This window comes from Carcharodon carcharias, chromosome 13 (genome assembly GCF_017639515.1).
Source record: "Carcharodon carcharias isolate sCarCar2 chromosome 13, sCarCar2.pri, whole genome shotgun sequence".
NCBI classification, from domain to species: Eukaryota; Metazoa; Chordata; class Chondrichthyes; order Lamniformes; family Lamnidae; genus Carcharodon; species Carcharodon carcharias.
This window is the reverse complement of record NC_054479.1, coordinates 39,370,069-39,384,782: the sequence shown is the minus strand read 5'-3', so window position 1 is coordinate 39,384,782 and position 14,714 is coordinate 39,370,069. Positions and strand designations below refer to the sequence as shown.

Here is a 14,714-nt window from a genome sequence, read left to right as displayed (position 1 = left end):
ATTGCAAATTAATCTGAGGTATAGGCCAAAACCTTCTGAAGTCCTGCACTACTGTTGGGGGCTTGCGCATGGTGGGTGGCTTACCAGACGGTCACAAGTGTTCTCATCAGTGTTCTTCCCATTTTTGTGAATGGATGAAAAATGTCATGCAAAAACGCCCATAATTTTCTGGTAAGTTGTCTGTTGCATTTGAGGTCATGTCAATGGCATGCAGGGCCTGGAAAGTTCCATCCATATTTTGGATAAATCACCTATTATAATTGCTCATTTGCTTCTATTTACTTGTATTTTGAAAGCTTTCACAACTTCTTGGGCTTGTTTTGTATATTATCTGCCTTCCATTCTCCAAGTATTCTTATCCACACAAATGTGTGTATGTATTTTTTTATATGTTATCTGCCAGTAGGAAAAAGAGAATGTTAATTATGTATAGGGGAGGGGTTGTGAATACAAACCTTTAGTCCCATTTTGAATTGATTTCTTTAATTTTTAATTAATGGTATAGACAACTATCCCTCAATTAGCACTAGGAGTTAGAGCTCCTAATGCGTTCTTAAAAAAGGATGTGCTGAATGAAAACTATTTTCACTTTTAAAAAAATTTTATGCAGGGATCGTAAAAAAAAGCGATTTGTCAGGGACACTGGCAAGGAAAATAAGAAAATAAAGACTGAAAGTGGAAGATACATCGGTGCTTCATACAAGAAAAACATGTATCCTTTTTATTGGGATTCATTTCACTCACTATTACGTTTTGTTGGATCTTGTTTTAACCTAAATCTGAAATGGATCAAATTTTGTTGTGCATTGTATTGAGATCCTCATTTAAGAGAAATGCAGCTGTGTAGTGTTCTGATCAGGAATTAGTTACCCAGAACTTTGGTCAGAATCCAATTGAACTATTATATTTGGTTCAGGACACCAAACCTCAGGAAAAAAAGATATTGGCCTTAGAAAGAGGATAGTGCAAATTCACCAGAATTATACCAGGGTTAAAATGGTTAAATTGAGGACAGTTTGCAAGTACTTGGCTTGTATTTCCATGAGTTCAAAAAGTTAGGGGGTGATTAATCTAGGTATGTAAAATAATAAAGAAATTCATTAGAATAGACACCGAGTAACTATTTTTTTCTGGTGAGAAGTCCAGACAAGGGGATGTGTTTAAGATTAGAGCAAGGTCAAGCATTTAGGAGTGAATTCAGGAACCACTTTTTTTTTTAAACTTATTTATTCTTATGAGCTTCTGCTGTAGTCCATATAGTTGGTATACTCACAGTGCTGTTTGGAAGAGAGCTCCAGGATTTTAATCCAGCGACAGTAAAGGAATGATGATATAGTTCCAAGTTAGGATGATGCGTGGCTTTGAGGGGAACTTCCAAATGGTGGTGTTCCCATGCATTTGCTGCCCATGTCCTAGGTAGTAGAGGGCACAGGGTATGGAAGGTGCTGTCAAAGAAGCCTTGGTGAACTGCAGCAATGCTGCAGATGATACACACTGCTTCCTCTGTGCTTCAGTGATGGGGGAGTGAATGTTGAAGATGGTGGATGGGATGCCACACAAGCAGGCTGCTTTGTCTTGGATGGTGTCAAGCTTCTTGTGTTGTTGGAGCTCATCCAGGCAAGTGGAGAGTGTTCCATCACACTCCTGACATGCCTTGTAGATGGTGGTCAGGCTTTGAGGAGTCAGGAGATGAGTTACTCACTGCAGAACAGCCTCTAACTTGCTCTCATATGACTAGTCCAGTTCAGTTTCTGGTCAATGGTAACCCTCAGGGTGTTGATAATGGGGGATTCAGTAATGGTAAATCCATTGAATGTCATGGGATGATGGTTAGATTCTCTCTTGTTGGGGATGGCCATTGCCTGACACTTGTGTGGTGCGACTTTTACTTGCCACTTATCAGCCCAAACCTGAATGTTGTCAAAGTCTTGCTGCTTGTGGGCACGGACTGCTTCTGTATCTGCAGAGTTGCAGATGGTGCTGAGCATTATGCCACTTCTAACCTTATAATGGAAAGAAGGTCATTGATGAAGCAGTTGTAAATAGTTGGGCCTAGGACACTACCTTGAGGAACTCCTGCCGTGATGTCCTGGGGCAGAGTTGATTGACCTCCAACAACTACACCATCTTCCTTTGTGCTTAGTGTGACTCCAGCCAGTGGAGAATTTTCCTCTGATTCCTGTTGATGCCAGTTTTGCTTGGGTTCCTTGGTGCCACACTTGGTCAAGCGCTGCCTTGATATCAAGGGCAGTCACTTTCACCTCATGTCTGGAGTTCAGCCCTTTTGTCCATGTTTGGACCAAAGCTGTAATGAGGTCAGGAGCCAAGTGGCTCTGGTGGAACCCAGACTGAAGTTTAGTGAGTAGGTTATTGCTTAGTAAGTGCCACTTGATAGCACTGTCGACGACACCTTTTATCACTTTTCTGATGATTGAGTGTAGACTGATGGGGCAGTAATTGGCAGGGTTGGATTTGTCCTGCTTTTAGTGGACAGAACATAGCAATTTCCCACATTCCTGGATAGATGCAGTGTACTGGAACAGCTTGGCTTACACTGGAGTACAAGTTTTCAGTACAATTGCCGGAATGTTGTCAGGGCCCATAGCCTTTGCACTATCCAGTGCCTTTGGCCATGGCTTGATATCACATGGTGTAAATTGAACTGGCAAAAGACAGGCATCTGTGATGCTGGGAAACTCGGGGAGGCCAAGATGGATCATCCGCTTGACACTTCTGGCAGATAATAGGTTTTTCTTATTCTTTAATGGAACATGTGCATCTCTGGCTAGGCCAGCACTTTTATTGCCCATCCCTAATTGCCCTTGAGAAGGTGGTGCTGAGCAGCATTTTTGAACTGCTACAGTCTATGTGATGGACAACACCACAGTGCTGTTAGGGAGGGAGTTCCAGGATTTTGACATACCAACAAAATGCAAATGCTTCAGCCTTGTCTTTTTGCACTGATCTTTTGGGCTTCCCCATCATTGAGGATGAGGGTATTTGTGGAGCCAGTTAATTAGTAGTTTAATGTCTACCACCATTCACGACTGGAATAAAAATCTGGAATTAAAAAACTGATGATAACCACAAAATTTTTGCTGATTGTCGTAAAGACCCATGTGGATCACTAATTTCCTTTAGGGAAGGAAATCTGCCATCCTTACCTGGTCTGGCCTAGAGTGACTCTAGACCCATAGCAATGTGGTTGACTCTGGGATGGGCAATAAATGGTGGCCTAGCCAGCAACTCCCACATCCCATGAACAAATATTAAAAAAGTGACAGGACTACAGAGCTTGGGTCTGATCCATTGGTTGTGGGATTGCTTAGATCTGTTTATCACATGCTGCTTACACTATTGTGTGTGCAAGTAATTCTATGTTGTAACTTCACCAGGTTGACACCACATTTTCAGCTGTGCCTGGTGTTGCCCCTGGCATGCCCTCCTGCAACCTTCACTGAATCGGCTTTGATCCCCGGCTTAATGGTAATGGCAGAGTAGAGGATATACCAGGCCATGAGGCTGCAGTTTGTGCAGCACAATTCTGCCCACTGCGCCTCATTGGATGCCCAGTTTTGAGTCGCTAGATCTGTTAAAAATATATCCCGTTTAGCACGATGAAAGTGCAACACAGCACACTGGAGGGTATGCTTAATGTGAAGACGGGACTTTGTTTCCACAAGGACTGTTCAGTGGTCACTCCTGTCAGTGCTGTAGGAGAGATGCATCTATGACAGGTAGATTGGTTAGGACGATGTCAAGTATGTTTTTCCCTTTTTGGTTCCCTCACCACCTGCCCCAGAGCCAGTCCAGCAGCAATGTCCAGCTGAGGCTAGACTTGTTCAGCTCAGTTAGTAGTGGTGCTATCAAGCCACTCTTGGTAATGGCTATTAAAGACCCCACTCACAGTACATTCTGTGCCCCTGCCACCCTCAGTGCTCTATGTTTAACATGGAGAGTACTATTTCATCAGCTGAGGAGGGCAGTAGAAGATAATCAACAGGAGGTTTCCTTTCCCATGTTTGAACTAGTGCCATGGGACTTCATGGGGTCTGGAGTCAATGTTCAGGACTTCCAGGGCAACTCTCTCCTGACTTTATACCACTATGCCGCCACCTCTGGTGTGTCTGTCCTGCTGGTGGACCAGGAGACGATGATGGTGTCTGGGACATTGTCTGTAAGGTATGACTGTGTGAGTATGGCTTTATTGGACTGTTGCTTTACTAGTGTAGGATAGCTCTTCCAATTTTGGCACAAGCCCCACCCCCCCGATGTTAGTAAGGAGGACTTTACACGGTCAATGGAGCTGGGTATGCCTTTGTCATTTCCGGTGCCTAGGTTGCTGCTGGGTGGTCTGTCCAGTTTCATCCCTTTTTGAATTTACTGTAGCAGTTTGATATAACTCAGTGGCTTACTAGGCCATTTCAGAGGGCATTAAGAGTAAACCACATTGCTGTGGGTCTGAAGTCACATGCAGGCCAGATAAGGTAAGGACTACAGATTTCCTTTCCTAAGGGACATTAATGAACCAGATGGGTTTTCATGGTCACCATTATTGAGATTAAATTTTTTAATTCCAGATTTATTAATTGAATTCAAATTCCACCAGCTGCCGTGGTAGTTGAGTCCATGTTCCCTAGAGCATTAACCTGGGCCTCTGAATTGCTGGTGCAGTGACATTATAACTACACGACCACCTCCTCTTACAAAGGGGAATAGAAACCCGGAACTTGATACCCAAAAGGTGTTGAATGCTGGGTCAGTTAAAATATGCATGACTTGAGATCGATATATGGCATACAGGCAGGTACATGGAGTAAGAATACAGATCACCCATGATCTAATTAGTGGAACAGGCTGAAAGGGCTGAGTAGCATACTCCTGTTCCAACACAAAACCACAGCTTGAGTACTGGTGCCCATTTGTTCAACTAGATACAAAAGAGACTTTCAAGCATTGTCTGTGCTTAAAGAGTCACAAGGCTGATCCCTGTGTCAAAGATTAATTAAAAAAGACAAGAGAAACTTGGACTTCTTGACTTTAAAATCAGAGGTGATATTATAAAAGTGTAGAAAAAATATACAAAAGATGCATGTGAAAATTACTTTCAACTAAAGTGAAAGTATAGGACTACAACTAGAACTAAGAATAGGACATGGGGAAATGGTCTCATAAGTGATTGGCAAACTTACTGATATCAATAAGTTTTTCTTTACAAACAATGATCAATACATGGAATTGGTTTCCAAATTACATAGGGGAGACAAAAGCCCTGGAATTATTTTGGAACCAATTAGATGTTGTAATGTGGAGAGGCTTATCAGTATATTTTTGAATGGAGGAATTAAGATAAACTGATAGATCTCCCTATCAGTCATCATGATTTGGTGATACCTGGCCTTCAAGCAAGGCATTCTCAGTTTCCTTAAACTTTGGTATATATTCTCTCTTCTTGATACCTTGTGCAATTCCTAAGTCAAAAAAATAGGTTAATGATCTGCAGTTGTAATGAAGGCAGATGTCCTTAGCTCTTTCCTTCCCCTCCCACTATTCCTAAAATATGAGAAACTACTGATCATGCTTCATATTCCCTTTTTTTCTCTAAAGAATTAAGCTTAGATTTAAAATTTGCAATGTGAGGGAATTATCTTCACGTTAGCTGTTGTTAAGAATCATGACCATTGGAACATCATTCAGATGGACACATCTGAACCAATAATAATGGCATCAGTCCATGACGATTTAAGGCTTTGGAGTCGAGGAGACTGAAACTAACCTAAATGTAACTTGTTGTGGACAGAAATTCTAGATTTAAGCAAATTCAAAAGGAGACCTGGGAGATATATACACAAATCTTTGAGGGTGGCAGGATAATTTCAGAGGTTGTTAGGAAAGCATTTAGGATTCTGGGTTTTGTTAATAGAAGAATAGAATACAAAAACAAAGAAGTTATGCTAACTCTTTGCAAAGCACTGGTTGAGCCTCAGCTGGAATATTGTGTTCAATCCTGGGTGTCATAATTTAGAAAGAATGCCAAGATCTTAGAGAGGGTGCAGGAGTGATTACTGGAATTGCACTAGGACAGAAAGAGAATTCCATTCTGTTGAGAGACTGGGGAAGCTGGGGTTGTACTCCTCAGAGCAGAGATTTGGAATTAAGGAGATTTGATCGGGTGTTCAAAATTTTGAAGTGTTTTGATAGAGTAAGGAAGGAGAAACTGTTTCCAGTAGCAGAAGGTTCAGTAATCAGGGGACACAAATTTAACGTGATTAATAAAAGAACCAGAAGTAACATGAGGAAAGATGTTTTCACAAAGCAAGTTATTGTGATCTAGCTTGCACTGCCTGAAAGGTTGGTGAAAGCAGAGTCAACAGTAACATTCCAAAGATGAATTGTGTAAGTTATTGAAGGGAAAGAAATTACTTGGGCTCATGAGGAAAGAATAGGGGAATGGAATTAATTGGATAGCTGTACCAAAGAGTAGACACAAGCATGGTGAGCTGAATGGCCTCTGCCTGTGTCTTTCTATGGCTCAAATGAATAAATGTCTTGGTCACTAATTAAATGTCTTTGTGCCCTTTGATAATCAGATATGACTATTATAATGATGTAGAAAAGCAATCTGGTAACTTTTAATAGGCAGTTGAGGGAGAAAATGTAGAAATCTTACAAGTGCTGTAACTCATGGCATAAGAACTTTTCTATAATCTTGAATTCAATCGAATGTTGTCTGAGCACTTCAGAAATTATTTATATTCAACTGAGTAGCATGACCATCTTACTGCAGAAAGCGATTTACACTTAAAATTTCACTCATTTTTTGAGCCAATACATATTCAAGATTTGAGATTAAAATGGTAAAAAATAACAATCCAAAATATACCCATTTCCATGACTAGTAATATTTAGCTATGAGGAATGGAAGAAGAAGTACAAGATTGATGAAAGAATATCTGATGATGAAACTGAAAATGAGCGACGGAATCATAGGAAAAAAGGTGGTCGAGGTAAGGCTACTTTATTTTTTATATATTATCTTTGTGTCAAAGTATTGATTAAAAACTAAACACCTTTTGCCAATCATAAATGTTACTAAACTTAATTAGGATGCATTTGTTTTGTAAACCATGTGGTATTAGACCAGTTCTGCTGAATGTTTGTTTTATTGCAAAATGTTGTTATAATCCATTAGTAGGAAGGAAAATCTATGGTAGTGCTTCAGCTCAAACTGCTGCTCCCATTTCAGCAGTTCAACATTTCTTTTTGGTAAAATTGTATGCTTATCTAATTTTCTTTGCACTCTTTTCAGTTATAACTGATATGCCCTTGAGAATAATAATCCTGCTTCACACTTGTGAAAAAGATTTTTAAAATATCTGACTGCAAATGGTATCTGAAGGAAATAAATATGCTAAATCAAGGTTGCATTTAAGACTGTCACAAATTCTAGAAATGGGGACATCGACTTAGGAAAGAAGGTGCACAAATTACATAACGTGTAGTTAGGGTTGCCAACTGTAATTAAGGATTTTTTTTTTCTTTCACGGGGCGAGGACATCGCCGGCTATGCCAGCATTTATTGCCCATCCTTAATTACCCTTGAGAAGATGCAGTTTCTGGTCATTGGTAACCCCCCAGGATGTTGCTAGTGGAAGGGTTCAGTGATGGTAATGCCATTGAATGTCATGGGGAGATGGTTGGATTCTCTCTTGTTGGAGATGGTCATTGCCTGGCACGAATGTTACTTGCCACTTATCAACCCAAGCCTGAATGTTGTCCTGGAGGTTTCATCACCAGACTTGCCTCCATGCTTCAGCCATTAGTCAGCCAACACATCCATCCTGTGACACACTGCCTTCCTATGCCAATTGAAAAGCAAAAAGTTCCATTATCCAATTGGAAGATGCTTGGCTATCAGCCAAACTGCCCTTTTTTTCCACATTTTCAATATTTTTATAACTGGTAAAGAGAAATGTTCAAAGAAAATGACAACAACAAAAAAATGTTTTTGCACACAGCAATGTCCTGAAGATTGATTTTCTTTTCCTGGAGACTCCAGGCCAATCCTGGAGCACTGGCAACCCTATGTATTGTGGAATGGACTGCCCAGAGAACAGTGGAAGCATTTAGTATTACAATTTGAGGGACAATTAGATATTTGGTGGAATGGATGATCAGAGAGACCTTTTAACCAGATAAATAGACTACTTAATCTCTTTAATTTACTTTCTGCTATTCCTATAGCTATGGAAATAATTAAGAAAATGCTTGGAAAGGACTAGTTGAAAATTGTGTACATCTTATGTATATATTTTAAAAATTAGGTAAATAATAGTATAGGTATTTTTATGAAGTTTGCATCTTTCAGCAGTAACATGCTATATTTTCACAGGGTCATGCATGATGGATATTAGTTTAGTAAATATCATTAGAAGCTCATCTCCCATAGCACTTCTCATGGATAGGCTGGGGTGGTGATGTGATGTTTATCATGTTGCATTTTGAACTAGGGAAGGGCACACAGCATGGAAGGGTTTGGAGCAAAGCACAACAGAAAAGATCAGACAGAAGAACAGAATAGAGGTTGAATAGAAAAACTGCAGCAGGTAGATTAGAGTGAGATGGAATGTGCAGAGGAGGAGAGCTGGGGATGATGATGAGTGGTGCGCAATTCATACATGAGGACTGAGGAATGCAGCATTACGGATGTTGCAAGAAAGAAAACAACATTTTCATTTATTACAGGACCTCCAGGGAAGCAAGGACCATCCTTAAAATGGTGATATGACATAAAATTATACCATCTGTTCTGGATTCATTTCCCTTGGATTTAATTTTCAATCAGAAGCTTGTAACTGGAACAAAAATTAGTTTTACTGATTTGAAAATAGGTGTGTCTATAATGCACCAATCTCTTTTGAGGAGGAAAATTCATTTGGTATGGTTAATATGTATTTTCAAAAAACCATTTGATAAGCTACCATGTAAGAGGTTACAGTAAAGAAAATAGCACAGAATTTTAAGAATGTGGCTGTGTGAATCAAGGGATGGCTGCAAGGCAAAAGGAAGTTAGTTGGACTGGAAAGATTTGTTACACTTAGATGTGTGGTGAAATTCTTGCGTACATATTGTTCTTTCTAAATACAGAAATGAATTGGATGTAACATTTGGGGATCAATACTGAAAATTGCTAATAGCGCCAAATTGTAATGATGACTATTATGAAATGTTGCAGGAGGTCATATCCTATCAAGGATGAGAAGTTACAGATATGAAAAGAGGCAAGAAGTTTTTTTCCCCACAGTAGCTGAGAGACCTGGTAGAAGTTGTCAAAGTATTAAAGAGCTATGTTAAGATGAAATAATGATTCAGTTTGTGTTCTCATGTTATTGTTTTGCTGACTGATGCAACAATCTAAAACAATCCCAAAAAATTAAGAGAAAATGATTCTTTAGTGAAATTCTCTGCCATAACTGTTGCTGAAGGAGATTGCATAAATTGAAGAGAGAGTTAAATAGCTGTTTGAAAGGAGGAGTACTATATTGAAGGATATGGGTAGTAAGTAGGTGAGTGGAATTTGAGTAGGTAGCCCCTGGAGAAAAATACAAGCACAAACATGATTGGCCAAGTTGCCTGTTGCTGTAATATAACATTCTGTTTGTACCATGATAAAGAACCAACGTGTAAAATTACAGGTGGAAGAGGAAACTCTAGTTCCTTCCCAAGAAAACAAGGGCAACAGCATGGAGTGCGATCAGAGCTGAAGACCAAAGCTGAAATCCTCAAAAATAGAAAGAGAAAAGAAAAATCTCAGTTCCTACAACGGGGAGGAATGAAGAAACTCAAGCTTAAGAATCGGCAACGTGTAAGAGAAATGAAGAACATGGCCTTTGGTAGAGGCAAAGGGAAAATGCGGAAAAAAATGTAATTCATAATGCCAGAAGGACTCGACAGAACTGGACTATGTGATCTTAATGCCATTTACAGTAATGATGTGCTGCAGGCTAAGGTTAGCTGATGCTAGTTTTTGTCTTCCTTGTTACTTATGCAGGTTATTGAATGGAAATTTATTTGGGGGAAAGAAGAGATAACAATGCCTTAAACCAGTTGGACATATTGACTTTCATGAGATTATAAGCTGGAACAAAAAGATTGTGTGTTTATAATGAAACTTGTTTTGTAGAATACTATTCTGAAAACCAGTGCCATCACTGAAATATTCCAGATAAACAGTTTAGTCTCAAGACTGAAGAAATTATGCACGTTTATTAATAAAATGGTATACCTAGTTCAGCACAGTACTTTATTTGGTATTTTGAATCCATTTGTAGAATGTATACTTTCTGTCTGTACCATATCAGCCTATTGTAAAAGTGGTGAATTTTATTTTTAAACCATTTTATCAGTGTTAAACTGAAATGCTATTATTCAGATAATAAGCATTCCAAATTCTGTCATGAACCACACCCTGAAAAATAAATTGCTGCTGTGTATTGTACAAATATTTTACTAAAATTCTGTAACCGAACAAAACAGTAATTAAATTGAACTATCCTGGCACAGTGAAGGGAGAGAATGGAAAACAGTATAAAATGAAGAATTTCTGTGGGTGGAATCTTTTACTATGAACTGTATCCAATTATATAATCAGTGAAATAATACATGTGGCTGCCTAGTTAACTGATGTGGTATAAGTAAATTAGTTACTATCCAAAAAGTTTAGACATTCAATCTAGTACACTTGCATGTGCCTGCCCATCAACTCTAAATTTAAACAAGAGGACTTTTTTTCCCTTTTATGAGTTATGTTAATTTTCCAAAGACTCGGTGATCTAAATAGTGAAACAGACCAATTTGACTTTCATTCCCTACCTTCAATGTTATCTCTTAACTAGATTTGCTTTGTTGTCTTTTTTGTGATCTTAAGCACTGAGGGTGTGGGTGGAAAGAGAGTCTATTGCAATATCAAGATTTTCTTTTAAATCCGTTGGACTTAGTTTTAAATCTCTTGTCAATAGTTACCAAACATGAGCAAACTCCTGGAAGTACTGCTCTGTATTTTATATTTAGCAGATTCTCATTGTTACAGATATAAAATGAGTTTACGTGAACCATTGTAGCCTGTAGTGATGAGGTACTTCAGTTTAAAGATAGGGTTCTGGCAAAAGATCAGAAGTTCTTTATGGGGAGCTCTTGTATTTATATGACCATTTATTGCATCCTCAGCGGATCTTAAAGTTCTTCATGTAATTACGCTTTTGAAGCGTTGTCACTATTGCATAGGCAAATACAGCAGCCAACTGAAACAAGTAAATATGATGAATGACAAGTTAATTTGGTGGTTGGGGAAGGAAATGTTGACTGCCTGACAAATTATGCTGTAAGATCTTTTACATCTACCTGACCAACTAGACAGGGTCTTTGTTTAACATCTCAACAAAACACTGGCATCTTCCAGCAATGTTGCACTGAAGTCAGCTTAAATTTTATTTGAGTTATGTATTGGAACATAAACTTACAATCTTTCTTAACTCAGAGTTAAGTTGATCCTGACAGTTTTGCACTTGAATAATGCTGTAGATTTTACTTAATTGTAATGCTTTAGATTAATTAGGATCCGGGTGTCTTTTCCCACCTAATCTCTCTATCCAGTAATGTGAAAACCAGATATACAACAGACTTGTATTTATGTAGCATCCACAGGTACTTCACAGGAACCTTATAAACCAAAATTTGGGTATATTGGGAAGATGACCAAAAACCTGATGCAAGATATATGTTTTAAGGAGTGTCTTAGAAGAAAAAAATGTAGATAGGTTTAGGGAGGGAGCTCCAGAGTTTTAGGGAAGCTCAAGAAGCCTGAATTGGAGGAGTGAAGTTACATATTTACCACTGTACTGGTAATGTAGCACAATTTAATGTTAGCTGGGTACTTTGCAATGCAACTTTGGTTTCTCTCTCTCCACTTCAAGTAATCAGCTAAAACAATAACTTTTTTGAGTGCACAGAGGACAACTCTTGAGACAAATTATATCAGCTATTTTATGAACATGCAGCTCCTGTTAATACTTTAAGACTTTTCCCTTCATGATTTTTAGAAATAGGTTAAAAAGTTTAGAAATTTTAGCAACAAATTGTTTGTCTTGATTTATGTGGCTAAGAATAGGTACATTTGTGTAGTGCACAAGTTACTGGACACTCAATCCAGAGGCCTGGACTAATGATTCCAATCTCACCATGGCAGTTTATGAAATAGAATTCAGTTTTTTTAATCAGTTGATCATGAAGGTATTGAAAAACGCAACTGTTTCACTAATCTTTTTAAGGAAGGAAACCTGGCATCCTCACATGGTCTGCAGAAGTGGGGCTAAAGTCAAATAATGTAATTGACTCTTAATTGGTAGCCTCGGTGAAGGGCAATAAATACCCAGCAAGATCCACACTTGAAGAATTCTTCAAAAATTGGCTTGAAGAAATTCAGCTGTACCATTGATATTTAGTACGGGTAAAGTGAACAATGAGTGTACTAAGATCTTCACTGATCATTAAGCTGAACAGGAAGAGTGAGCTAAATAACTGCCAATTGTGACATGCCATCTTCAATAAAGTAAGTTTTGAGATGCATCTTTGATTTTTTTTTGTGCAGATTCAAGGTGAGGGACGTGGAAAGAAAGACTAGTGCTTTATTGTGTTTAAAATTTCGCAAACTGCTTCACAGACATGAATTACTTTGCAGTTATACATGCAAACTACTAGAGAACAGAGCACAAAAATCACTTGCACTAATATATAGAAATAAAATGTCAAAATTACTTAAATGATTCAGCTTATTTCCAAAGAATTAGTAACTTTAACTTGGAATTAAATTACAGTACTGAAAATATTTTCTTTATTAAATATATACAATTTAATTTTGACTTTTAAACTTTTAATTTGTAGACAGTCTGTATGATGCTTTTGGCATGCACATCCATCATATTCGTGTGACATTAAGAATTATTAATGCCCTATACAGTATTCACAAAGTAATTAACTGGGATTTTAACAGGTGTACAAATTGTATTTACCAGTAAACATCGAGCTACATTACAAATTCACATAGCACAAATGAATTTAAAAACTATGTAATATATTGGCCTGGATTTTGCCATGAGCGATGAAGCGACAGTACTCACCGCTGACGTTGAGGGAAGCCGTTCATAAAGGTGTAGTGATCTCCTGGCATGGATTTTACTGTTCCTAATGTTCATTTGAATCTGTCTCCAGCAACAGCGCTTTCATCAAACAGGGTAAACAGCTAATCATATTAATTCTCTCAGACTGCAAACCAGGAAGTAAAATGTACTGATTATCCTTTACTTTTTATAAGTAAAATAAAGGTTGGGACATATACATCAAATGTTTAAAAAAGATTACAAATTAGAAGTTTTATCAGAATGGAAAATATTGGCATTAAACAATTAGTTTTCCAGGGTCTGAGAACTCTTCAGCAGTAGTTATGACTTAGTACGCAGTAAAAATCCCAATTGCACCTCATTAACGAGACATAACTTTAACAGTAATGTTTCATAAGCTCATTGGAGCAGTGATTCCTAATTGATTGCAGGCTGCAAGAACTTCAACAGCACACCCAATGAAGGAGCATAGGACCGTTGACAGCAACTTCAGGATTTTTACTTTTAACTACTCATGCGGACTCCTGAAGTTGCTGGCATTTTCAGAGGAGTAATGACAATGAACACTGACAGTTTCACTATCATTACTAGTGCAAAATCCAGGCCATTTAGAAAACAAATGAAATCAGGAACAGAAATTTGAGAGCATCTCTTTTTGGGCTTATGGGGAGTGCAAAGTACAAACTGCCAAAATGGGAGAGGCCCCAGTAGCCATTGATAATAGGCCTTGGACCTCATTAACATGAAGCTGGTGCTGTGGGTGGAGCAAGATCGTGCCACTGCACCTTGAATAAGTGCATGCCAGGTGGGTGAAGAGATCAGGCCTTGAGAGTGACATGTGCCTTTGGTTGTGGGGCTGGGGGTGGTGGAGACCTGGCAGCAGTCTGTATATTTTTAGTGTGAGCTAAGGGAAGCACTCTTGTTCCCTCCCGTTCCACGTTCAGATAAATATGAAGGTCTTTCTACCTGTTAGCACCATGTCATGTCATGTGAGTACACCATATGCCAAGTGAAGCACTGGGGTGTTCAGAAATTGGGAACAGATCCTGTGAGAAACAGGACCCTAATTTAAATGACTGAATTTCTAAATCCAGATGTTCTACTTGGTAACTTTTTAATTCACAAATTTCACATTTATACACCTGAATACCTGGAATAGATCAACATCAATCAGTTATACAAATATGGATTCACTAGGTAACCTAGTTAATCCCTAATTCCATCACTGATTGTTATTTAAATAGTTATCATACCACATAAACGTCACTTTTCAAACTCTGAGTAAATTGCAATTACTACAAGAAGCAATTGCATACAAAATGTAGTATTTGAAGCATTTCCTTTACAATTTTTATTTGTACAAAAGCAAAATACTGCAAATACTGGAAACATGAAATAAAAACATAAAATGCTGGAAACACTCAGCAGGTCTGGTAGCATCCGTGTAGAGGGATAAAGTGTTAACATTTCAGGCTGATGACCTTTCATCAGAACACGAGAATTTTTGAATTCTAATTTAAGGTCATTGATCTGAAAGAT

General features: G+C 38.4%; 1 protein-coding gene across 1 annotated transcript in view; it reads left to right on the top strand.

The window, feature by feature from the left end:
- ddx54 (DEAD (Asp-Glu-Ala-Asp) box polypeptide 54) overlaps window positions 1-12,624 on the top strand; it is a 44,872-nt gene extending 32,248 nt beyond the window's left edge. Inside the window, exons 18-20 of the mRNA XM_041202760.1 lie at window positions 611-712; window positions 6,910-7,007; window positions 9,696-12,624. Of these exons, the coding sequence (XP_041058694.1) occupies window positions 611-712; window positions 6,910-7,007; window positions 9,696-9,928 (433 nt within the window). The 3' untranslated portion in view covers window positions 9,929-12,624. The remainder of the gene's footprint in view (window positions 1-610; window positions 713-6,909; window positions 7,008-9,695) is intronic.
- The last annotated feature ends 2,090 nt before the right edge of the window (window positions 12,625-14,714 follow it).